This window comes from Centrocercus urophasianus, unplaced genomic scaffold (genome assembly GCF_019232065.1).
Source record: "Centrocercus urophasianus isolate 14NV4802_14NV808 unplaced genomic scaffold, USGS_Curo_1.0 seq_10, whole genome shotgun sequence".
NCBI lineage: Eukaryota > Metazoa > Chordata > Aves > Galliformes > Phasianidae > Centrocercus > Centrocercus urophasianus.
Genome location: NW_024884142.1, coordinates 15133424 through 15160949, shown reverse-complemented (window position 1 = coordinate 15160949; position 27526 = coordinate 15133424). Strand labels below are relative to the sequence as shown.

The 27526-nt window shown below is 36.0% G+C and overlaps 1 protein-coding gene across 1 annotated transcript in view; it reads left to right on the top strand.

Annotated features, from left to right (window-relative positions):
• The window catches only part of CSMD1 (CUB and Sushi multiple domains 1), a 988742-nt gene that overhangs the window by 503747 nt on the left and 457469 nt on the right, over positions 1 to 27526 (top strand). Inside the window, exon 4 of the mRNA XM_042815127.1 lies at positions 18732 to 18926. Within this exon, the coding sequence (XP_042671061.1) occupies positions 18732 to 18926 (195 nt within the window). The remainder of the gene's footprint in view (positions 1 to 18731; positions 18927 to 27526) is intronic.

Genomic DNA, 27526 nt, shown 5'->3' with positions numbered 1-27526 from the left:
CATCCATACTTAATTGTTTCAAATTCTTTGTTAGCAATACTATATTGTAGTCTATGTTGTGTTCCTTTCTGAATTCCAAAAAAAACAATGACTAATCCCTTTTAAAATCAATGTAAAATTTTTGACTACAAATTTACCAGCTCTAAATTGCATGGGACATTTTTTCTGAATTGTGGTTATAGTTGTGCAACTTTTTTTTTTTTCCCTGTATGAATTACAGAATGAATTAAGGATTATCAAAGAAAATTATGTGTCTATTTGAGTAGGAATTTGCAATTATAAGAAAGAATTGTGACAATTTTCTTCCAATCTTCCTCTACCTTTTAGGTTTCTGTATATTTAAGCTAAAAATATATATTTATTAAGTAAACAATTTTGAGTATGTTTTCTTGCACAGTATGTGAATGCCCCATGAAAGAAAAAGCAGTAAAGCTTTTCCTCCCTTGCTGTTTTTTCATTTCTTTTAGAAGATGAAGAAACCTAGGAATGGGAAGGAAGAAAGAGAATGACACCAAAAATTGAAAGTGAGAAATGGTATTTTATTGCTGCATTGAACTTGCAGAAAATCATTTGTCAATCCTTTTCCATCAAGTGTGGATGCAGCTGATGGAATGATTTGATTAGAAAGTACAAGTACCTTCACAGAAGGAAAAAAAAATGGAGTAGATTTTTTTTTTCTAGCAGAACCTGAACCAGAAATAGTAGCTGAAAAATATAACTAAAAATATAGATACAAAATTGGATGAAACAGCAGTGCTTTATGACTCTTGATGACTTCTCTCCATGCCTGTTATATTCTACTATCCAAGCTGTTGGGTTCAAAACAGAAAATATTAAGATCACCCGCTGCAGTTAATCTAAATATAAGTCTCCTTATTTTCTATTGTAATCCTATGGTTACATTTTTCCTATTTTCAAAACAGTTTAAAAATTGTGTAAGCATTATGTAAATTGAGCCCATGTTTTCCTGATAAAATTCAAGATCTACAGGTTCTTAAGAGTTAGTAATTTTCACAACTAAAAAGAGTTGTGAGGATTGTTTCTGGTTTTTTATTATTTATTTATTTATTTATTTATTTAATATATATGTTATTATTATTATTTCAAACAAAACCGAAGGAGTTTCGGGGTATATTCTAAACTCTGATAGTGTCATGGGGAGTATGTAGTTCCTTGGCATAAGACTACATTGAAACAATCTGTCATGTTTATAGTTGGCTACTAACTGATAGAAGTGCCAGAACCAAGGTTTCAAGCTCGTTTGGTAGTCTTACAGTTGGCCAAGTTGCATCTAATTTTGCTTAGACTTCTCCCCTTTTTCCATGTGTAGATTTGAATCAATTGTAGTGATGTTAAATCAGCTTTTGCCTCCACTGGTGCAGTATCCTTAGCACTGTTGTTGTTTTCTTTTTTTTCACCTTGCTGCAGACAGTAATCAATTTAGATATGGTTTTGCTATTTTTAACCCAAACCCACTTTACACACAAGAAGGGATATGGTACTTTGTTCATATAATACAAGGGGTGCTTACACAGTGGAAGTGAGAAGTCATGTTCATGCTGGATTGACACAATTAGCAGCCCAAATAAAAAGAAAGGTAAAGGGAAGGCAGATGATAAAGCAGAGGAGTTGTAAAATATTTCATAAGCAGTGCTGCACTGCTTGGAGCCATGAAACCAGCACGTAAGTGTGATTTGAAGGTTTTAACTAAGCTGGAAGAGAGAATATTTTTCCCACCCTTTACTCCTTTCTTAGCATCATAAGCATGTGCATAGCTGACCCCACAGTAGACAGGAAAAAAATGAGTAGTATGCCACATGCTGTAACTCCCAGCTCCCTAGCTTACAGGGTCAGGAAGCTAATGATGCCTTCAGGAACATGTGGCCATGGCTGAGGCACAGCTGAGCCCTCTTATGGCATAGATACTAAATTCTACCCTAATCCTAATAAACTGTAATGTACAACCATTCTTTAGCATTATTAAATTACAGCAGAGATCTTTCAAAGGGACCTTTTAAAAGATCTTTAGATTTGTGCTAGCATCCTTTACAGGGACTATATAATTCTTTTGAGGTGTTTTTTTTTTTTTTTTAATTTATTTATTGTTTTTCTTTTTGTATGTATGATTATTCCTTTACTTGAAAGGTGAGAGGTCTTAGAAGAAAGAAGATGTGCCAGTTTAAAAGCAGATACGAAATAAAAAGTCACTGACACTTTAGATTAGCAGATATGTCGCAGACTGGATGTGATTACCAAAGTGACATTCTGTAATTAAAAACCCATAAACAGTGTTCAGTAAATAGGACAGGAAACTATCCACAGGCTTCAATCCATGTAAAACTGTTTGTGGCCTTGTACATTGAGAAAGCTCATATGTCTTTGTCCCCCAACAGCAGGAGAATCAGCCTGGTATGAAGGGCAAGGGAATGACAAAATATCTTTTATGCAGTGCTGCCTTGCTTGGAGCTGTAAAGCTGATGGGTAAATGAGCTTTCCTCCTGTGATCTACAACATGAAGTTCCTCTGAATGTTTAAGCCATCAAATGCATTTTAAACTTTATGGTATTTTTTAAGACAGTAAGGTTGCTTTGTGTAGTGCTACAAGAAGTCCTGAGTTTCCTAGGTTACTTAATACCATGTGAAAGAGAGGCAGAGCTAAATTAAGTTCTATGTTTTATAAAGAGTATCTATGATCTTCAGTATTTCTATTTAAGGAAAAGATAGCCTGAGAAGATTCTACGCAGCTTACATTTTACATTTGAAAAGGGAAGCAAAACACTTTTCTCATCACTATGGCAGTATATACATACTCCCAGCTTGTAATGGTACTGATGCATAATGAATCAATGTATTAGTTATTTGGATTAAAAAAAAAAAAAAAAAAAAAAAAAGAGGTCCTGATTTATATTTGTGAAAGTATCCTGAGCCATTGATTTCATTACAGGGCTGATTGTCATGGAGCTTTAAGGGCAGCTACTCAGGTGACTGATGCTTTCTCTATTATTCATTCACTGCTGTTCTTTGACAGGAGTAGTTTTCAGTTTGACTATAAAAATATTTTGTTTTTACAAAATGAATCTTAGCTTATGAGATAGAAGAAGTTGGTTTCATTATATATTATTCATTGCAGTGGTTAAGTAAAATCTTCTTTTTGCCTACATCCTCTGCAGTTATTAAACTGGCAGACATGCATAAAGGCATCTCAAAAGCATGGTGCAATTAGAGTTGGGGGGAAGCCAATTATTCTTAATGGTAAGAAAACTTCAGATCAAAATATTATTTACGTATTAACCATTTTAACATTTATGCAAATTTTCACTATTTCTACAGTTTTAAAGTATAGTCATTGCCCTACTCCATGGCATTCTGATCGATATGTAGTACTTGGATTTTAAGGAAATGTTTCAATAGTATCTCATTCCAGGTTCCATTTGACAGTTTTGCCAAAGCTTTCATCACTTCATTAGGAATAATTTTTCTCGTTCTATTTAACATACTCTTTGTTTCATGTTCCCAGTGTGGGGAGAAGGGGGAAGTAGATAAATACATCCGTCATTGCTTTTTTCCTAGTGGCAATACCAAATATGTTGTGGTGCAAGCAGAAGCTGTAGTTGTGGTGTTCTAAGAATATAAATTAGGTAGCATTCATGGACAGAAGTAGCGTTTCTGAATTAAGTCAAGTTAGAATGGAGTAGCAGCATAACTTTTATTAAAGTATGAAGCCATTTTGCAGATTAGGATCTTGTTAAATACGCTCTATGCTTTCCATTTATACCAGCTGATCAAGTTAAATTTTACATGTTCCTGTATGCCTTGCCTCTCTAATACTAAAATGGTGCTTTTCTCGCTTCAATATGTGGAAAATACTGAATACCTTGTGTTTTGATCTGAAGGATGACAAAGAATTGCTGGAAGCTGTTAATAGCGACTACAAGTATGGGTTTTGTTTTCTTTTGCTTTTCTTCTCACCCACAAGATTATCAATCCTCCTTATCCATGCAAACTGTGTGGGGCAAGAATTTAATCTCTGTAAACCACAGCTTTTTCTTTGGCTTTGTATTATACAACTTGCATCATTGGAGTTTTTCAGGTGTTAAAGAAAGTTAAACACTAAACTTATGCCGTTATCCTGGTGTTACATGTAAGCCATCACCCTGTCTGTAAGAAGCAACCTACACTATCTTAAAATAGAACTAACATTTTCAACTTCTAGAAGTTAAATGAAGGAGATTTTATATATTCCTAAGATGCTGACTGTGATTATAAAGTAACAGCAAGGGCTGAATATGAGAAAGGGGCTAGGGATCTAGGTACTATATGCGATAGCATGGGAAGGGGCACCTCAGGAAAGAGGGTAGGTCTAGGGGAGCAGCCAGGACCAGATCCTGCCTAGCAGTGTGGGATATTGGCCTGTGTGTCAGCCATTGTCCAGCTTATCTATTGCAAGGGTTATGCCCATGCACATAGCTGAATTTATCTCTTTCTGAAGGAGTGTTGAATAAAACTCTTTATTGCAAATGTCCGTATTCCATTACAACATTTTTTTTTTTTTATCTCTGTGGTGTCAGATCAGCTTTTTAAAGGAGTGGGGGAGTCAATTGTAAGAAAATAACTTGGCTGCATTGCTCTATCCTGAAGTACATTGATACCAGTGCAACTTCTATGATCACCTTCTCTGTCCAGTCATATTTCATTTACACATGATTGAATCAGAAATACTGAACTTAAAAGTAGTCTGTATCTTTCACAAGAAAACCTATGATGTACAGTGCTAATTGAAGACCATCTGAGATAGCGTGAAGAAAAAAAAAAAAATGTGCCCTTGATTTCAAACAAAACAATTTTGTTCCCCTAGAATTTGTTTTTTTCCTGAACTTAAATCATATATAAAGCATTTGTCTGAATTTCTGGTTCTGAATCCTTTGACTCAGCACTTATTATTAAAAATAAGTAGCCAGGCAGTCATACTTAACAGTGGTGCCTTCTAACTACTTCTATTCTATTCCTGTTTTATTCACAGTTCTGTAACCGTGCGTAGAAGCGTGCTACTAGATTGTGACCTACATGCTTCAAAGAAAGATTAGCAAAATTATGTTTTTCCTAATCTCATCCTATTAGATGCATGGGATACATATAGCTATTTTAAGAAAAAACGTGGTAGATATGAATCTTTCATGACCTCTTTCCTAAGGCTTTCTTTTCTGAGTATTCCACTAGTCTGCTAAATAGTCTGTTGGAAGTTGCAGATGCCAGCAGTCTCAGGATGCTGTGCTGATTTTTGAAAGCATCACCTGTATCCCTGAGAATAAATCTGGGAGTGAATATGTGTTGAAGCAGGAAGTGTAGAGACAGAAATGAAGGGTTCTGGAATGCAGTGCTGGTGCATGCTGTGGCTTTCTTACTTGTAGTCTACTCTACTCATGATCAAAAATGGAATTTGAGAAGAATTTAAAATGGAAGTTGAACAGTCTGCCAAAATACTTAACTGTAGCTAGAAGGAAGATCGTGTCTGTGTGGCTAGAGAGCTGTGCCCAGTGGGTAGCAGTTAATGGAGCTAAGTCCAGCTAGTAGACCATTACAAGTGGTGTCTCCTAGGGGTCAGTACTGGGGCCCATCTGTTTTAATATCTTTATTGATGACCTAGATGAGGGGTTTGAGTGTACCCTCAGTAAGTTTGCAGATGACACCAAGTTGGAAGGTAGTGCTGATCTGCCTGAGGGTAAGGCAGGATCTTCAGAGGGATCTTGATAAGCTGAATTGCTGGGCTGAGGTGAATGGGATGAAGTTCAACAAGGCCAAGTGTTGGGTCCTGCACTTTGGCCACAACAACCCCATGCAGGGCTACGGGCTTGGGAGTGAGTGGCTGAGTAACTGTGAAGAGGAAAGGGCCCTGGGGCTGTTGGTTGATGCTTGGCTGAACATGAGCCAACAGTGTGCCCAGGTGGCAAAGAGGGCCAACGGCATCCTGGCCTGCATTAGAAATAGTGTGGCCAGCAGGAGCAGAGAAGTGATCATCCCCCTGTACTCAGCACTGGTGAGGCAACAAATAGGACCTGAGGAAATGGCCAGAAGTTGTACCAGAGGAGGTTTAGGTTAGACATGAGGAAGAACTTTATCTCTCACAGAGTGGTCAGGCACTGGAATGGCTCCCCAGGGAGGTGGTGGAGTTGCCGTCCCTGGCAGTGTTCAAGATGCGTCTGGATGAGGAGCTGCGAGATATGGTTTAGTGCTTGTGGCAGCAATGGTGATGGGAGGATGGTTGGACTAGATGATCTTGCAGGTCATTTCCAATACCTTGTGATTCTATGGTTTTAGTTTCTAATTTTGCTGGTAAGGTCGTGGTGTATTTGAAATTCTGTAATTTCCCTTCATATTTTGATATGTCACAAAGAACATAATAATTCAGTGCTACCTACTTGTGTCAGATAAATATTCTTTAAACTGTCTGCCACAGTGGTTATGTTTTATAGGAATATCTTGCTTGGAAAGAATTTAATAAACTATTTTCATACCCTTTAGTGGAAAATATTTAGTTGCAATAGTGATTTTTTGGTGAGAGATTCAATGCATGGTAGTTCTTCCAACATTATTATACCACTAGTGCTTCAGCATTCATCATCTAAAGCAAGTTCCTACAAACTACTTAATTTTTGAACTGTGAGAAATGATGAGGATCTTTAATATCTGTAAATTATATACTTAGAACTCATGTTGGATGTACCGAAATAGTATTTAATAATTTGGAGTATTCTACTAGTTTCATAAAGAACAAGAGGAAAAAGACATTACACAGGTGGGGTGTATTCCATAGCCAGCCTTAGGACCACTTTAAGTATGTGAGTGAGTAATGAAGGCAGAACGTGTTTGCTCTTGATATTACTCCTCACCTTGACAAGCTCTGTACAGATGGAAAACCTATTTAGTGAAAAGGAGTTGCTGTGATTACTGGATGAAAATAAAGCTTTCAGCTCTGTCATTTAACAACTGGCAGATTATAGAACTTTATGGGTTTTGGTTTTTTTTATGGTGAGAAAATTGGTTCGTATTATCACAATGATGCACAAAATCCCTTTTCCCACAGGCTTTGTGTGAAGCAAATTGAAGTTCTAAGTTACTCGTTAGAGTGTCAGTGCAGCACCAGACTGGAGCATTTAAAACTTCAGAAACTCAAAAAAAAAAAAAAAAGGCGCACCAGGGACAGATAAAAAAAAAAAAAAAATCATTGTAAAATAAAATAATAAAAAACACAAAAAATAAAAAAAAAAAAAAAAAAAAAAAAAAGGCTGCTATATGATCTGTTTAAGACTTCTGAATCTTTACGTCCACTAAAAATATAATTGTAAAGGATAAGCTGATCTCAGCATTTCTTTTTCTCCTTAATTCACTCTGCCTACTCCACAAAAACAAACAAACAAAAAAAAAATCCCACATTTTGTTGCATCTCGCACAGCTGCAATGGAATGATTTTCAAATTATCCTTGAAATACTGGGATTTCTACTAATTGTTTATTTAATGTGAGGTGTACCATAGAATTGCATAAGAGCAGTAATAGTGTCGTGTTCTCTGTGGGACAGCAAAGGCTTGGGATAGAATTCATGGAGTCATCCCAGTTTCAGCCATCGTAGTAGCTACTGTTGCTCTTTCTCTTTCTTGTCGAGGATGAGTAAGAAATCAATACCATCTTGGTGTGCTCATCAAGTATATTAAATTGTATCAGGACACGGGCTGATGGCACTAACAGCCATCTATACTGTTGTTTGATGAATTGCAGCATGCATTTTGTTTGGGCCAAGCAGCACTTTCCAAATGATTCTTGGGAATAATTCAGAAATTAGTAATTGTTCTGAACAGGCAATCTGGATACAGCCATCCTGTTTTGCAGGCTCAGGAAGTATAATAATAACAACATGCCAGCTGGCCTCAGAGCTGTTCAGTTCTTGTTCACGGCGCAGTCGGCACTTCTCCTTATCCTGTAGATTAGGGGACTCACAGAGATGTAGAGTTCTAGAAGTTAAGTGTGGTGTCCAGGGAAACAGCTCAGTCTTCTGGTCCTTTGAATAGAAGAGACTTGGGTTTTTGTTTGTTTGGTTTTTTGTTTTGTTTGTTTTTTGTTTTTTTTTTCAGATTTGAAGATCACCTTTACCTTATTTTGTACAAATGTGGTACAGAAACAATCGTGGAATTATTGAATTTTGAGACAATATTAGTTTTAAACTCTTTTATTACTTCCAGTAAATAATCTTTTAGACAAATAGTAGCAGACATTCTCCTTTAATTGCACATTGAAGAAATATTACACTAAACTTTTCCTTTGATAGGGCATCAGCCTCACAGATGGCTTCATTGTTCAAATAGCCACAATACTAGTTTGGCTGTCAAGATTGTGATAAAATTGAGGAGGATAAAAATACCTTCTGGTGTTCCATATGCTGTTTTGAGTTTAAGGTTAAAATAGACAACTGCATCCAAAGTGGACAGAATGTCATATTACATAAAAAGTTTAGAAACCATTAGTGGATTTTCTGTTTCATCTTTTACCACACCAGTGTTGTTAGAAAGAATTATGAAGTTGGAGAATACATGGGAATTGTTTAAAAGTGCCAGGCTGCAAATGTCACTTATAGCTACAATCCCACAGAAAGATCCGATATCATCTCCACATCAGAAGGATCGTGAGAGCTTGTCCTGTACAGATTCAGTTTTAGTCAGACCATTATGGAACACAGGAACAAGAAATTGGGTTAGTACAGAACTGTATGGGATATATTGCTTAGGTAGACTCTGCAATGCCAGTTGTGCAAAAAAAATTCCGGGTCAGATTTAGGAAAAATAAAGAAGCTTGTGGTGTATATTATAACATAGGAACTATCTCAATAAGAATTCTTGTAGGCCAAATAAAATTTAAGGCTGAGGACCAAAATGCTGTAGAATCACAGAATCACAGCCTTGTAGGGGCTGGAAGGGATTTCTAGAGGTCATCTAGTCCAAACCCCCTGCCAAAGCAGGCTCCCTGGATCAGGTTGCACCGTTAAATCAGGAATGCTTCCTTCACTATGAAGTCAGCTGCCTCACAAAAAATGATAAGCTCAGATCTCACTAGAAATATTGAATGATATTGTCATAACTGCTACTTTAATTTTCTCAGACTCAATACATGCAGAGCACAGACAGTTCTTTACTTTATTTAAGTCTGTGAAACTCAGCACATTGAACTGTATGTTAGCTGAGGATTCCCCAGGTAGCAAACTATATAAAAATGTAATTATTCTCCTATAGAAAAAGCATTGGAGACTGTAAATTATTTTCCTGCTTTTATACTGCAGTTTTTCTTTGTTAATGAAGCAGGGAGTAAGTTATCTAACACCTGTTAAGGAAAGAGACTGCAAATGTGGGCACACAAAAGCCTTCATAAATCAAATAATTTGATGCTATTTTTAAGAACAAATGGATAAAAGGTTTAAAATGTACTGCTGCATTTCTGTTATCTCAAGGAATTCCCACAATAAATCAAAGTGAATTATTAAATTAGCTGGGAAAAACAACAACAACAACATCAACAAAACACACAAAAAACACCCCTATTTTTGCTGGAGACTGAAGGGAAAAGAACTGCAGGGGTTTGAGAACTGTAATAGTATCTTCCATTCTATTAAATATTACGTGTTCCTGGTATGTTTCTAGCCTATGTCCAAGACAAATCCTAGCTAGTAATAATATTTGTCATGGAGTAAGACAGTGCAGAGACTGTTTTTTTTCCAGATATCAAATGTGTAAGCCAACCATTTTCAACAAGATGAGAGGGTAAAGTTGTATGATACAACCCATGTGCCACTCAACTTTAGGACCTGATTCTTAATTCCTTCTATTTTCAATACCAGGAATGATCAGGAAGCCTGCCTGTTGTACTGAATTCTCATTAAAAATTTGTCTTGTGTGTGCTTTAAACCAAAAAATTAGATGAAGTTTCTGCTGGCTATGAAGTGTCACTTACCAAAATACTGGAGGAAAGAGAAGAGTTGAGGGAAGATTGTGAGGCTCCCACAGCATTAACAGGAGTGTGCCTGAGCCGGACTAGCATCCCTTCTCATGCTTGATCAGTTTTCCAGTCTTTGCTGTGGTCTCAGGAAACAGTAAATCAGGCTGTAAGAAATAAAGGGAATGCAAAGTAATAAAGTGTATATTGAAGGAATATTGTTTTGTTTAATAGTAAGGAGTTGCAATTGCGATGGAGACCTGATCTCTTTATATCAACATCAGCATTTCCAATAAGTTGATTTTTCAAATTTAATTTGTCATTTTCGCTTTTCTTATCTCTTTTTCAGTCTTGCAGTATTCTCCCTGACCTGTAAATACTTAATCTTGAGAAAAATAGAGTGGTACAAAAAAGGCGTTCTACATTTTCATACATGTAATTCAGTACTCAGCATGAAGCTTCATCTGTTCATTACTAAAAAATCTTGAATGTATTTTGCTGATAGAGAAAACATTTTGCTTTTATTGTTTAATAGTAGAATCATAGAATAGTAGAATCATAGAATGGCTTGGGTTGGAAGGGACCTCAAGTATCATCAAGTTCCAACCCCCCTGCCTCAGACTGAGTTGCCAACTGCAACTACTAGATCAGATTGCCCAGGGCAGGCAAATTAATCAAACATAATCTCTAGTAAATGTAAAATATTTATATACAATATGATTAAAATTTTTTTTACTGAAAATAGAACAACTTCCTTCTTTATTCTGTTAAAATTGCAATACTTACATAGTACTGCAGGTCTTCATAGTTCAAAAATCCAGCATAATTTAGTACCAATCGTTGCAGAGAGAATGATATCCCTCTATTGCTGTCCGTGGTGTCTGTCTTCAACTGTTTCACAGTTCACCTGTACAGTTTTACTTATTGTTCTGTTATCATTGTGTTTGCACAATGATAGGCTCTTGTTCCAGAGGTTTTGAGACAAAAAAAAAAAAAAAGTACAAAAAAAGACTTCAAATTTTAGAATGCATAACATTTATGAATAGTTAGGTAAGATATATACGAACTCTTAAATTTTCCATTGCTTTTTGAAATTGTTTTTTAATAGTTACAATAACATAAAAATCTTGATTGAGCAATATATTTTGTTTAATCATGTAACTACATCAAAATAATGTCTTAGTATAGTCCTGTCTTCCATCTTCAAATTATTGTGCTTTATTACATAAAATAAGAAGTCATTTTTTTAATTCTTTCAAAATCAACTTCCAGTGTCTCAATGAAAAAAAAAAAATATCTCAAAGACAAAGTTCTGTGGGCTGGGATGCTGAATAGTTTGGAATTGTTTGACTGGGAGTCTGGGAATTTTTGTCTCTACTTGGGTTGGACGATTGAGGAAGCTTCTGCATTCATTGCTCAAACTCCTTAAACAATAAGAACTCACTTTTACTTAAAATTGGATTCTAGATTAGGTTCAGCTTTGAACTACTCCTTCTCCCTCTAGTCCCCTCCCTGTAGCTGCATGGAAACTACCCAATAAATTTTGTTTAAATACATTAAGAATGCTTATAGTTTTCAACCTGCTTGTAACTGTGATTAGTTCATACCCTTTTATTTTTTGTTCAAGCCTTGCCATCAGCTTATAATATTTCTTGTGACCTCATGTTTGCCTCTCAGAGTTTTAATAGCGGTCATATTTTAACCTTTATTTTTTCAGATGAAATCTGTAGCTCTTCCAGTGTCTTCTTAAATGCTCTTCAGTTCCGAGATCTCTTCGGTAGCTCTTCTCTACATTTCTTTCAGACTGAATTGCTCTTATTTGAGCAAGGATTAATCAGATTTGTATTCAGGACTGCATATGGAGTCTTAGCAGATTCTTATCTTTCTTTGCTAAGTACCTCATTTAATGCATAGAGATACTGTTTTTGCCTTAGTATCACGTGATTTTAAGCACAGGATGAATATGACTTATTTATGTATTTTTAATGACTGTTGCTCCATCGACTAATGAAATACACAAGTCTGATTAAAAAAAAAAAAAACAAAAAAAAAACCAAAAACAAAACAAAACAAAACAAAAACAAAAACATTTGCTTGGTTTATAAGTGAAGTGGTGAGCCAGAAGTCATTTTCTGATTATATTTTTGTTGATTGTTTGGAAGTAATTCTATGGAAGAATAATTGGGAAAGCAGGAGTACCTTTGTTGCCAAAAAGTCAAAATGATGTATGACAAAATGAGAAGGTCAGGAAGCAAATGTTGCAGACACTTGTAATTATCATTCTGACAAAGTGGAAGACCATAGAAAACTGAACTTTTTCAAGGGGGTGGAAAAGCGTAATTTTGGTATTAAAAAAAAAAAAAGAGTAATGGCTTTTGATCTCTGGTAGCTGGCAAAGTTTCCATTTCTTAATTATGTACAGTATCTAATGCTATTAATAGCCTTTCCCTGGACTGTTACACTCAGCTTGTTCTTTCTTGTCCTTGTTCAAGAAGAGAAAACTGTATTCAAGAAATATTGCTCACTAATCTCAGCTCAGGGAGGAAAGTGAGTGGGACATCTGAGGCTAAATAAGTATAAGGAAACAAAGTTTTAGCTTTAACTTCAGATTGCATTTTTTTTTTTTTCCTTTAGAGTTTTCTGGCATTGTTTGTACAATATTGACTTTTATGGTCTTATAACCAACAGCAAGACATTTATTACATACTTCATAATAAAAGTAAACACACTAAAAATAAAATCCATCAATCTTTTGTTATTACCTGTACAAGAAAATTAAAATATCAATCTCATGTGGAAGATGTATTAGAGTTTGAAAGTTGCTGAATACTCCCAAATGATTTTCAAGGTTGTGCAATCCAGTACAATTTTGCACATCCTTAGAGACTTACAGACACAACTGGGTAAATGCTTGTAAGACAAGAAAACTGTAGATTTCAAAAGTGATAGTGAGTATTTTATTTGGAAAATATTGCAAAGTTTTAAGTGCACGAACACTAAAGCATCCATATGAAGGAAAATAGTTTTTCTGTTATCTTTTGATTGTATAAAAATACAGGTTTCTACATGCGAAGGAAACAATAAACAAGCTTTATTTCTATAAGCCAATAAGGTTATTTTTTATGTAGTAGAGAGTATTTTATATATCTCTACTAGTCTCAATAAGAAAGTTGCCAGGAGATAAGTACTCAAGCATGTTTAATGCTTCACTGTGTAAGTTTCCATCCTGTGTAGGTTCCTCAAGAGCTATATTTGAGGACTTTAAATGTAAGTATGTCTTTATTATAAAGTATTAAATTAATTTGCTATTTGCATTTTTTTTCTGCTTCCTACAGTGGACTCTTTCTTCCTCTATAGTAAGCTAAGTGATATCCATTTAATTTTGCTAAAATAATTTTAAAGTTAGATAGCTTTGAATATTTCATTCTGCAAGCTAGTTTTATGTCTGTGAGTACGTATATGCACATGCACAAGCTTGGCATTGCAATTTTAGTAGCAGATTTTTTGATACTGTATGTTGAAAGGCTACTTCAAGAAATATATAGAACTAAATTGTGTCAAACTATTAAATATTCATTAAATTTGTAAGCTGAACTGTATTTAAAACTTTTCAAAAAACATTTATGCAACAGGCAACTATGACTTAGTTGCCATTACTGAAATACTCATTCTTGCAGACTTCAGGGTAGAGCTTCAAAGTCAAACTACTCCAGCATCTCTCAGTTTGTTCTGCTGTATAAAATGCTGAAGGCATATTGTTAGGCTGTATGGATATAGAGGTTCTGTACTACTGCACATATAAGAAAAACAGAACAAAAAGAAATCTTTCTTGAAGTGCTTGTGGTTTTCGGAAAGCCTTCATCCTGACTTAAATATTACAATTTCAATGCTGTGAAAATCAATGACATTTTAATTTAAGGTTATGAAAACATGTAGATGTCAAAATTATTCTGAAACAAAAGAGCAGAACTGTCAATGATGAATCTGAGTTCAACAGAAAAAAAAAGTATGTTTTCTCTAATGCTTAAGTAAGATTATAGCTGTTCTAAACCTTTATACAACAAGACATGATTGGAACACGGAGGTTTATTAACAGAAGCCATGAGATAAAATCCATATACTTACTCCCTCCCATTCACTATATTTTTCCCACAGATTACTGACCCTCAACAGTGTTGAAACTGAGTCAGATTAATACCTTTTAGCAGGCATGCACAACCTGTGTCCCATGGGCCATATGCAACCTGCCCCCTGCATCACATTATCACGGAGACAACGCTTCCCCACTGAGTAGCTTGACCTGGCCCCGTGCATGTACCCATCCCTGAACAGCAACCAAACCATCGGTGCGTGTTTGGCACTGTTCTAGATAGAAACTAGGAGATGGGAGGATGCAGTGCATTTTTTTTATCAAAAATCTCTGCGACGCACAGTAAGAGCTCACTCAGAATTGCAACCACTTCCATCAAGCCAGATACTGTTGCATTAGTGTCTCATCAAATATGAAATCATTAGTTGTGCATCATCTCTGACCAGTCTGACTGCTTTCTGGAAAGGAATGGCTCACACAGAAAACTAACAGAGGACAGTAGACGTTGTTTACCATATCAGTGAAACCTCTGACAAAGCTCTCAGCATTGTAGTAAGAGAGCCACAGGAGCATGAAATAGGTAAATGGATTCTGAGGCAAAGAGAAAATTGGCTGGACTGCAAGGTTCAGAGTGTTATGACCACCAATAAAAAGCTCAACTGGCAACTGGTTACCAGTTGATTTCTTGATGATCCAACCCGCCTAATGAGATTGGTCAGGCAGGAACTGCCTTTCATGAACCCATACTAGCTGGGTCTGATCCCCTGGCTTTCCCATACATGCTATGTGATCTCATTCAAGGTGATCTGTTCCATAACCTTCCCCAGTACTGCTTAGGCAGCACTGAGCTCTTCTCTTTGGTGACGTGGACAGGATCTGAGGTTGTGACAGGAGGTGCATCAGGGCAGGGTCAGGCTGGGTGTTAGGAAAAGGCTCTTCACCAAAGGGGTGGTTGGGAAGAATTTTAGAAAGGATAGGACTGTGCTATTTCTTTACTACATAATTCTGTCACAAATGACCTCTATCCATTTGTTGTATTCCATACCAATGTGGAAGTCAGAACTGAAAGACCAGTTACATATTCATTATAAATTGCTTCTGGAAATAAAAGGGAAAAAGTTTAATAAATAGACAGTGAAATATTACATGCTTTTTAATTGATTCAACATTTATAACTATTTAAAAAAGAAAGGTCAAAATGTACTTTAATGGAGTTTAATATAAGGCATTAGAAGTTAAAAAAAATCAATACATTGACTTAGTAGTCTTTTCCTAGGTAGAAATGGCAAGTGTGGTTGTCTAGTATTCTTCAAAATTAATGTTTCAAAGTAAATTTACCTGCCATTCCTTTGGAAAATTGATTTATATTATTTCCAGAACAGACTGTTTGTTTAAATGGAGCACGTACATGTAGTTGTGTATATATATATATATATATATATATATATATATATATATAAATCCATCTTTTGTTTAGTACAGCACTTTTAGTTTTGTAGATTGAAAGGCTATTATTTTTTTTCTGTACGTTCCTTTCCAAATTAGGCTACTTTTCTGAGTTGAAACATAGATTTTTGTTTCAATTCCACTTGTGTAAATCTAGTATTATTTTCCTCTTCTCTTTGCTAGCACTTTCCTTTTTATAATGAGTACCAGTTATTGCTTTCCTTACAAATTATTTTCTTTTTCTATTGGTTTGGAAGAATAGCTCTGCATTTATGTTAAAATTAAGCACAAAACCAGAGTCCACTATATAAGTTAGCCATGGGGGCAGGAAATCATGTGTTCTTCATCACATTGATGAAACAACCTGACACCAGTCCTGAATATTTCTATGCATCTGATTTTCTCCCTGCTACTAAAATTCCTACTAACTTTGCAACTCCAAAGCTTCTGTAAGGAGTCTCTGGCTTCTTCCTAACAGGTTTGTGCTTTTTGTTTCTTCCCCTTCTTAAGCTTTTTTCCTTTGTGTGTGTTTTTACCTTTGGGCCCCCAATATAAGACTGTAATTAGGATAGGGGACTGTAATAGAGGGATTATGAAACAACAGAAAATAAGTATGTTTGTGATAATATTTTGTTGACCATAGGTGCAACTTTGGAAAACTTTTTCAGTCTTTTCAGGAAAAACAGAAAAGAGAACATATTTTACATAAAGTCTTATAAGGCTATAGAAATAAGTTGAGGAAAAACCTTGTTCCTTCCTTTTTTTTTTTTTTTTTTTTTTTTTTTCTAATTTGAATTAAAAACTTTCTCAGTTGTTGTTTTCAAGTTCTAGTTACCATTTGTATTGTTGGCTTTAAAAACTTACCAACTGACTCACAAAAGCATAAAACCAATATCTTCTAAGCGAGAATAGTGGCCTGAGCTTTTTGATATTAAGGCCTCCGGGCAGTTTCTGCAATATAGCTGTTGATTGTGATATCTGTAAAAAACAAAACAAAACAACAACAAAAAAAAAACAAACCAAAAACAATTATTGTTCTGCTGAAGTCACTGCCAGACTGAGCTTCCAACCATTAATTTCAGCGATAATTAGGAAGGCAATTTCCATAGTTTCATAACTGATTTCAAATCTAGTCACAGTAAAAGGTTTGGACTGTCTAGAAAGAGTCTTTCCTTATACGTTACCTATGTTTTTAGAACTACTTTCATGAGAAACCTTATTGCACAGGGCTACAGATTAATATATACTGGGAAATGAAGTCAACACAGGTTCTTACGTCTGTTTTTACTGGTCAAGAGGAAGAAATATTTTAAAATTTACTACTCATGAGGAAGAAATCCTTAAGAGGTGGATCTGCTTGACTATTCAATTGTACATATCTTTTCTTTGAAAATATTCAGACTAATTGGATTTCTTACTGAAAATCCTGTTTTTTTTCTTCTAAATTGGAAAAAATAAAATAAAACAAAGCACTCTATGTGACAATATTCTAACAAGGTGTGTAAATCTAAAAAGCCCCTAGTCTCAGTGTTTTAATGCAGCATAATCTGAAATTCTTCTTAGTATATAATAAACATCAAATGATTTCACAGTTCAAACATTAGCGATTCACCTTGCTTCCATAAGGAGGAGACTGCAGATTCTCAATCCTGTTGAAAGTAAACTCCGCTAACCCCAGAAAAATAGGACTCTTTTGCTAAAAACTTGGCAATAATGAACTTACGTAACATTTACATATGATAGCTTTACTTGGCTCGTACTGTCATAATCCAAAAATAAAATTATTTTTGTTGCAAACCTTCAAAAGATAATTCATTTTAGGTCCAGATTAGAAACAGTTAAATGTATGCAAAGGGAATACTGGAGCTACCTCAATATATTTCAATGAAAATTTTAGAAAAGCACATAAATAATGTAGTTAAATGCTTGATCTTGACAAGTGGTGAAATCCTGTGAACTAGCACATGTATTATTGAACGTGGCTGTCATTCTCAGATCACTCATCTCTTACTGTTTCTTAGGAGGTTATGGCAAAATGCATGCTGGTTTCAGGATTCCAAATTCCATTTTTTTCTGGGGCTTCTTGACAGACGCAGTGGTAAGAAAAGGAAAAAAAAACTTACCTGTACAAAGACACAAGCCTAACTTGTTGCAATACAGTTTCACTGATTAGCCATTGCCAGTCATGTGTAATAGCGATGCAGGTCTGCCTTGATAGTCCTTCATTGGGACTGTATTTTATCAGAAATCATTGTATTTTTGAATAAATTGTTTTTTGGTAGCATGATATATATTTGGTAGCATGAATAATAAAAACTGCTGAGCTCTATGTTGTTTAAATTTTGCTGCATAAGGACGAAACTACCTTGTTCTATAGTGTTTTTAAAAAGTGTTTTGACTTGAATATAAAGGCAAAAGAGACTCTTGTTTCAAATGTAGGCACTCTCCTGTGTCCAAACCATGCAAAAAAACTTGTTTTGACTTGTTTTGCAAAATTACCTCCATTAACCTACCATGACTAGAAGAGCTTAAAGGAGAAAAATTGCAAAGAGCGAGTAGTATATAGGATATAAAGCATAGCTGTAGAATCTAATGGATCATTGGTGTCAACTTTTTAGAAGGCAAATTACTCTCTGTATTCTTCCAATTATTTCCATGTCTTAAAATCCTTCCTTTAGTGTAAGGAATTTTATTATATATTCATTCTCATATATGTGGGTTGTACTTCAGTTTTCTCTTCTGTGTGGTTGAGCATAATCCAAATAAATATCCTATTCTCCAAAGGTTGTTGAAGCAGCAGAAAAAGAAGTTGAGTATAATATTGTTTGTTTCTAGTTTTGGTAGGTACTCTCTCAACCTTAAGTAGTTCTATAATGCATAGAAACTTTACTATTTCAATCAGCTGCATTGGTAGAATATTCATCTATCTCATCTTTCATTAGAGGGTTACATGGCTTTTGTTATGTGGTTAATATTTGTAGAATATTTTGAGATTTGTCTCATAAAAGAATGATGCAAATGAAACTTCCTTTTCTTTTAGGAGAGTTTGCTCTTTGTTAAAAAACATAATACATTTCACTTTATTTGTGTAAAGAATACTGTTTAAAACAAAAATTAAAGCAAATATTTAGAGACAGTTGTTTGCCCATTATTTATTACTTCTTTCTGCAAACTTCATCAAAATCTTTTTTCCTTTTTTTTTTTTTTTTTTTTTTTAACAGTATTACCTAGTCACACATGTGGCAACCCAGGAGAAATACCTAAAGGAGTACTTCATGGAACAAGATTCAACATTGGAGATAAAATCCGATATAGCTGTATCTCTGGTTACATCTTAGAAGGCCATGCCATGTTGACGTGTATTGTGAGTCCTGGAAATGGTGCATCGTGGGATTTTCCAGTTCCTTTTTGCAGAGGTAAAATATAAGACATGAAATATCTTTAAAATATCAAGAATCTATTAAACAGCAAACAAAGTAAATTTATTTTTAGATAGGTTGTTTGTTTAACTAACCTGCTTTTTCGTGAGATAATTTTCTTCCTAGTAGCTGGTATGGTGCTGTGCTTTGGATTTAGGATGAGGATTACATTTACAGCACAAATATGTTTTAGTTGTTTTAAAGCAGTCTTACACTAAAGTCAAAGATGTTTCAGTTTCTCGTATTGACTTGCCAGTGAGGAGCTGGAGGATCACAAAGAGCTGGGAGAGGATAGAATGAGAACAAATGACATAAACTGGCCAGAGAAATAAATTGTACCATATTATCATGCTGAACAGGTTTAACTGAGGAAATTGACTAGTACTGGGAGGTGGGGGGGGGGGGGGGGAGCGGGCGGTTCTCTGCTCAGGATGTGACTGGCGTGTGACATCATTCAGCAGTTGTTGAGTAGTTTCATTGTGCATCACTTGTTTTGTATATTATTTTATTATTATTTCCCTTCTTTTTCTTCTGTATTAAACCATCATTATCTCAACCCCTAAGTTTAAATTTTTTTCTGTTTCTCACCCCAGTCCCATTGTGGAAGTGTGTGTGAATGGCTGTATGATGCTCAACTGATTTCCAGGTTAAATCACAACCCAATATACTTTCTAAAAATTTCCACCATACGTAATTAATCACAGTTTAGAAGCAATGATTGTCCAGAGTTTATATTCAGAGGAAATGAATTCTAAAATCTGCTTATCTTTTTTTCTTTTCATTTACATGGGAGGTGCTCAGAGAAATTTAATAGCAGGACCTGGCAAATACTTATGTAAATTTCTACATTTGGAAACTTTCTTATAGAAAGAAGTACTTTAAAATCTTCAGCCTAAGAATCTTTGAATAAGACAAGCTGGAGGGAACCTCTGGCTGTCCAGCCTATTTTAGTCCAATTTCCTCTCAAGTTAGGGAAAAGTTAGGTCAGGTTTCTTAGGTCTTTCCCTAGTTGAGATTTCAGTATCTTCATGGACAGAAAATTTAACATCTCTCTAGAAATCTACTTCCACTGGCTATCTGAGCAGGTATAAGTGGATCTAACTTTTTACAGATTATGTCAATTTCCTTTTTCCCTGTTTTGGACCTGTGAGAAGTTTCTGGTTTCATCTTTCCTATACTAAAATTTGCAATTGGATCTTTTCACAGTCTCTTTTGTCCAGGCTGGATAAGTCTGTTTCCCTAATTTTATAGCCTCATGCATTATGTTCTTCAACTTCTTAACCTTTATTTTCAACTTAACCTTAACCTTTTTTTCAACTTCTTTAGTACTTTTATATAGATTTTTCTAGTTCGTTAATACGTTTTTGGACTGTAGGATATTGGACACAGTATTCCAGACAAGGCCACATTAGTGTCAAACAGATAAGCTAATAGTTTCTCTTCAGATGCTGGCTATATTCTTGCTCATGCAACCCAATAAGAGGCTAGTTTTCATTGCTGCAGAAGTGTACTGCTGACTCAGCTTGTGCTTCACTAAACAATTTTGTCAGAGCTGCAACCTAGCAAGTATTTTTGAATGGTATGATCCTGTTCAAGCTGCAGAAATTTTTTCTTCTGAATTTAATGAGATTCCTCTCTGCTTGTTCTTCCTTCTTGTATAAGTTTGTCTAAATATCAGTCATGCCCTACAGGGTGCCATCTGCAAGCTTCTTCAGGATGCATTCAATCCTGTACTTCAGATCCATGATGAAAATATTATATAAATTCATCCCCAATTGGAATACCGGGGAATGCTGCAATAAACTGACCACTAGCTTGAGTTTGAACAATTGGCCTCTGACAACTGACGTGATGGTCTTGTCAGTTTTTCATGCAAATCCAAACCTTATGCTCTAAATTTGGCTACAGGGATACGGTGGGGAACAGTGTTGTGAAAATTTTTCCTCGGAGAAGGTGATCAGGCTGGCCAAGAATAATTTCATAGAATCATAAAATGGCTTGGGTTGGAAGGGACCTCAGTGATCATCAACTTCCCATGCCCCTGCCATAGGCAGGGTTGCCTATTGCTAGATCAAGTACTAGATCATATTGCCCAGGGCCCCAACCAGCCTGGGCTTAAACACCTCCAGGGATGGGTCATTCACAATCACTCTGGGCAACCTGTTCCAGCATCTCATCACTTCCTCAGTAAAAAACAAAAAACTTTCCCCTGACGTCTAATGTAAATCTCCTCTCCTTTAGTTTAAAACCATTCCTCTTTAATCCATCACTATCTACCCATGTAAAAAGTTGATTTCCCTCATGTTTGTAAACTCTCTTTAATACTGAAAGGCTGCAGAAAGGTCTCTGCACAGAATTATCCTTTTCAGACTGTACTGAAGCCCATTTCCTTCAGCTAGTCTTCATAGCAGAGGTGTCCCATCCTTCCGGGTATCTTTGTGGCCCTCCTCTGGACCTTCTTCCAAAGCTCCACATCTTTTCTGTGTGTGGGGTCCCAAACTTGGACGCAGAATTGCAGTTGAGAGTTGCATTCCCTTTGCCCACCGATGCTGTTATTCCATCACAGAAGGCCAACAGATTGATCAGGTGTGATCTTTTGGTGAAGCTGTGCTGTCTGTCTTGGATCATGAGCTCATCTTTCATATGCCTTAAGTTCATTACAGAGAGTGGTGAGGTGCTGGAATAAGCTGCCTAGAGAGGTTGTGGATGCCACATCCCTAGAGGTGTTCAAGGCCAGATTGGATGGGGCCCTGGTCTGCCTGGTCTAGTATTAGATGTGGAGGTTGGTGGCCCTGCATGTGGATGTAGCAGGGGGGGTTGGAGATTCATGATCCTTGAGGTTCCTTCCAATGCTGGCCATTCTGTGATTCTGTGCCTTAACATGCCTTTCAGTATGAACTGTTCCATGATCTTCCCAGGCACAGAGGTGAGGTTCACCGGCATGCTGTTCCCTGGATCTCCCTTCCCCCATTTATTTTAAATTAGAATGACGTTTCTATTTTTTCCAGTCCCCAGTGACTTTGCCTGATAGTCATGACTTTTTAAATATGATGGAGGCTGGCTTGGTAACCACATCAACCAGCTCCTTTAGGTCCCTGACATGCATGTAGTCCGACCCAACAGTCACGCTTGTACACATTCAGTCTCATGAGGTGTTCTCAGATTTGCTCTTCTCTTACACTAGGGAAGAGTTTTCTCTCCCAGTTCCCACATAGAGGTTCAAGATCAGGGATGTGAGAATACTGGCTGCCAGTGAAGACTGAGGCAAGTAACTCATTGAGTACCTCAGCCTTCTCCGTATCAGTTGTAACCAGTTCTCCTTTCTCATTTATCAGAGGAAGTATGCTCTCTTTGGCCTGTCTCTTCTGATTTATGCACCTGTAGAATCCCTTCTTGCTGTTTTTAACATCCCTTGCCAAGTTCACTTCCATCTGTGCCTTGTCTGTCCTAATTCCATCTCTATATGTTCATTCAGCATTCCTGTGTTTTTTCCCTGGTGACATGTCCTTAATTCTACTGCCTGTACTCTCCCTTTTCCCTCAGTTTTTCCAACAAGTCCTTTCCAAACCATGCTTATTTCCTACTTTCCCTGTCTGCTTTCTTGTTCTTAGAGATGGAGAGCTTGTGCTCTCAGAAAGGCATCTTTCTGAGAGTAGCCAGCCTTGTTCCACTCCTTTGTCTCTAAGGACTTCTTCTGAGGAGAACTCGTCCAACAATTCCTTAACCTGAAGTTCGTTCTCCTGAAGTTTTGCACTGACAAAAGCTGTCTTTTCCTAGTCACTTACTTGTGCTTCATGTGTTTGGGAAGGATTTTCATAAAGGCATTCTTTATAATCTTTTGGTGATCTGATGTGAGCTTGAGAGATCTGCAGTTGCTAGAGTTGTTCTTGCCTTTTTTGGAAACCGGAAATAAATACATATCTTTTCTCCAGTCACTGTGAATCACACTTGATCTTTACTGCCATTGGAAGATGTTAAACAGCAGCTTTACACTGCGGCAGACCAAGAGCTCCTTGATGCATACTGTTAAGTAGCATGAAATTCCACACACACCATTTATTTGTGTAGTCTCTAAATTGTTCCTGCTGTTTTGATTACTAGTTTTCTCCCCAAAACATCTCAGTTGTATTGTGAATTCAGAACCCTGAGTGCAGCCTCTGCCATGTTCTTCAGTTTCCTTTTGAAGTAGAAATGCATGTAGAATGGTTTCCAGAATACCTTCTCTTCACGTTCCTCACAAGTTTCATTTCTTCTAAATTTTGACCTTTCTCCTTTTATCTCCATATTTCTCAGCAATACTTTTATGTTCCTGTTGAGTAGCTTGTCCCTTCTTTCACCTTTTGTATGCTACTGTTTTGCATTTGAGATGAAGTACCTCAGTCAGGAATTCCCTATTCAGCCCTCAGCAGCCTCCTTCTATGACTACTCATTTATGTACAGAAAGAGATGGATCACTCTTGAGCTTTGAAGAAGCTGCCCTTGAAGTCAAACAAGCTCCCCTGGGCCCTCTAACTCTTCACGGCATTATCCCATGAGAGCCTGTCTACCACTTCACAAGCAAGTTAAAATCTGTTCTGCTGAACTCCAAGGAGTTTATCATATTACTTGCCTCCCTCATATCTCTCAGGATTTTCAACTTGTAGTTATTAGAACTGCAGCTGGCATTAAGTATCACTTCTTTGAATTGTTCTTTGTTTCTACACCTAATTCCTTTGTCTAATGCCTGCATTAAAAAGAAAATTCTTCCCAGTGAACTCAGGAATCTAGTGGATTGATTGCCAGTTGCTGTGCTGCCATCCATAGAGATGTTGAGGTGATTAAAGTCTCCAGTAAGAACCTGAATATGTGGTTGAGAAGCTTAGTAATTCAAAGTTTTAATCATTTCTTCTTGATCTTCTTAACACTTAATGTCCGTAGTAAACATTCAACATGACTTCCCTATTGGCTTCTCCATCTCTGTACAGCAAACCTCTGTTCATTCAAGGTCCTACTTTGCATGGGGTATAGGTTCTCCTTTTGTTTCCACTTTGCCTAAAAGCCTGTGTCCATCCATCACGGCACTCCAGTCAGGTGAGCTTTCCTACTAACTCTGTAATCTCAGTGACACCACAGTTTTGTGTGTACTTCCAGTTTGTCCAGTGTGCTTCCTTCCCATGTGACAAATTTTTGTGCACAGGCACATGAACTGAGCTTCCAGTCATGTTACTGTCCAAGGAGAAAATAAATAGACTAACTTTGCCCTGCCCCATGTGGTATACTCTGGGCCTGTTCTCCCATTCACTTGTAGGTTTTGACCTGTATCCATGATGAACTTAGTTTGGAGCTCTCCTCACTATTTTGTCAGGCAGAGCTTATGTCTCTCCTGCAGTTTTCATTCCTTGGAGAAGATCCTGTTGTCAAATAGCTCAAAGCCCTGTTGCTGAGCAAGTTGCTTGTTCAAGTGTTCTGAAGGAATATGACAATCTTGCCTGAGCTTTTCCCCTTGCATCAAGAACTCCTGTGGGCTTCTGTGCCTATCAGCCTTATCCCAGAGTAATGTCAACAACCTTTACTGCTCAAATTCTCCCTCAGCAATATTATGGGTAGGTATGTGGTTGACTCAACTGTGGTTCATTAACAAAGGATAGCATTTGTCTTCTGTAGTAATTTGTAAAGGTTTGTTGCATCCCTGGAGGCATTCAAGGCCAGGCTGGATGTGGCTCTGGGCAGCCCGGTCTACTGGTTGGTGACCCTGAAGATAGCAGGGGGATTGAAACTCAATGATCATTGTGGTCCTTTTCAACCTAGCCCATTCTATGATTCTATGATTGTGACTGATTCAGCTATTAATACAGTTCCTCACAGAAAATAACTATTTTATAAGCATTTGTCCTAAAAAGAAAATGCAAGAGATAATGACCATGAAAGAAACAGAGATTTGGTTTTTCATGTCTACTGCTTGCATTCGATTTCAGTCGGTATGCAGTAAAAAATTTTTTTAATCAATGCTTTGAATGTCATAAGAAAACATTTTTTCTAACCTTTTTGTTGTCTGATCTTAAATGTGTCTTTATCCTTCTAGTAAGATGTAGTGAGCAGGATTCAGAAAAAAAATAATGGTATAAGTTCATAGTATCGTCAGTGTCTACTAAAAATCTGTTCTCTTTCTGTAGATGATGCCCTATTTGGTAGCGTTTACTGATGTAAGTGCAGGAAATATGACCCTGTACATACATAGCTCTCTAGCAGGAAAGAAATTTTGCACATGATTTTTAATTTTGTGAATTTACCCTGTTAATAAAAACTCAAATGGGGATCTACAGCTAATACTGAACTTCTATGAAAGCAAATACTTTGGTGTAGCTTCTGCCAAGAAATGCAAATCATAGCACAATAGTTAAACAATTTCTTAATAATTGATTTCTGTACACTGAAACTTTGCCTTAGTGGATTTGTTTTTCAATTCATGTGGGGAGTGAAATTTATGATGGATGTTGGGCATTCCTTATGGAACATACAGACATAGAAGGGGCTAGTCCTTTCTATTCTCTATGTCTTTGGGAAGAGAATGCTACCATTTTCTTCAAGGAATTTTCATGAAAACACATTTTAATGTAAATCATAGAATCATTTCACTGTGTCATTCAAGATAATATAGAAGATTAAAAATAAAGCTACATTATACATATATATATATATATATAAAATAATAGTATCCTTATTCTTTGTTGCGTGTTTAATTGATGCTGGCAGATTGCAGTTTTCTGCAATTTTGTTGCTTAATATTTTAAGAAACATTAAGAAGTTGGTGTTGAGTAGTTTATACATTATCTAACTGAGCAATTGCTGTTTCTACTAGAAAAAATTATAGTGAATTACTGACTCTAAGGAAGATAGATACAACATTCATTCTTATATCTATAATATTGCTTTCTGGCTTCTACTCAGTATAGCCCTGCAGAGAGTAATGAGACAGAACTGCACTGTGATGGCTTATAATGAATTCTGATCAGAGGTCAGAATGATTTAGTCAGTTTCATTTTTAGAGCACTTTGATCATTTGTGTGTAAAAATGTTTGTTTGTTTGTTTATGTCCCTCAATAAACAATTATTTTTGTGTGTAAAATTATGGCAGTTTCCAAACTGAAAAAGATAGGGGGAAAAAAAAAAAAAAAAAGTTCAAAACCAAGAATTTATGGGAAGAAAATGGTTTATAAATTTATTGTCTTAAAAAAATTGACAAGGTGTATCATTCAGTGATCCATGTAAATTCTTCTGCTTTTTTGCCCTGCAATGTGAAAAACTCTTTGTTGTCTCTGTCTTAACTGCTGTATCAGTGTCACAGTGTCTTCTTTCATCTTGGGGTTGCAGCATTTTTCTGTAAATCCTGAAATATTTTGAAAATCAATTTCATTCTTGGTAGTAACTTCACTAATAGTTGTTTATGGTACGTGGCTACTTCTAAGAAGAACTTTGTATGATTAGGTTCTCAATTCTCAATAATTCTGAGGATCTCTAGTTGATTATAGTTATTTGAAACTTGATTTTTTTTTTTATGCTAACATTAGGAATACAAATTGGATTAGCAACATCATAACTGTAAGCTTTTTCACACAGTGAAAATAGCTACAAGAAGAGCATGTAATATATTACACTGCGTATTTTATAAGAATAAAATGACCAAGTAATGTGAACTACGTCAGAAATGTACACAAGCATCAAGTAATAGGTTTAAGATTTAAATCAATTATTGGAGAAGTGATTAATTTATAATGAATAATGAATAATATATAATGAAGGTGTTAGAATAGATAAAGGAAGGGAAGATTTTATGATTAATGATAGAGTAAGAAAATTGAATACAGAGATTCAGAACTGATATTTTTAAACACCTATCAAGTTGAAATTGAAGTTCATCATGCTGTTCACACTTTCACCTGCATTATGAGGTCAGATATAAACCACTATGTCCAGATAGATACAAGTTAGTAAGAATGAAACAAAAATCTCTGAGACGGTCATAATGATGAAGGATTGCACAACTACACATGAACTTTTGGAAATAACTGGATTAAAGTTCCTAGTTAATAAAAAATGTAAGTGAAACATGCAAAACTCATTAGTTTGTCCTTAAAGCATTCAACATTCTCCCTTTTTGCTTCAAAATTCTCAAAAAAGGACTCAACTATTAATTTGTTGTAGATTGTTATTTTAGGGAATACGTTCAGTGTTTTTTTTAAAAAAAAAAAAAAAGAAAAAGAACAAAAACAAAAGAAGAATTCTTCTGGTGAAGAATTATCATATCACCAGAAAAGAGTTTATGATGCTTAATTGAAAAGAATCTTTACAAAATATTCAGATCTTTTATTTCCATAGGACAGTGGATGAGATTACAAATTTATGATTGTCAAAAGTCTTAAGCTTGCTATCCTTTTTTAAAATCACATTTTTTTGCAAAGTAATTGTAGCAGAGTTGGGGTTTGGATTCTGTTTGCTCAAACACGTACTGTCAGTAGCTGAACTTTTCTGCCAGGTTAGTTGGTAACTGTCACGCAGATAAGTAGATGGATCTATGCCTGTGATAGGGGAGCAGTAAGTCCATGGGCCCATTGGCCCCC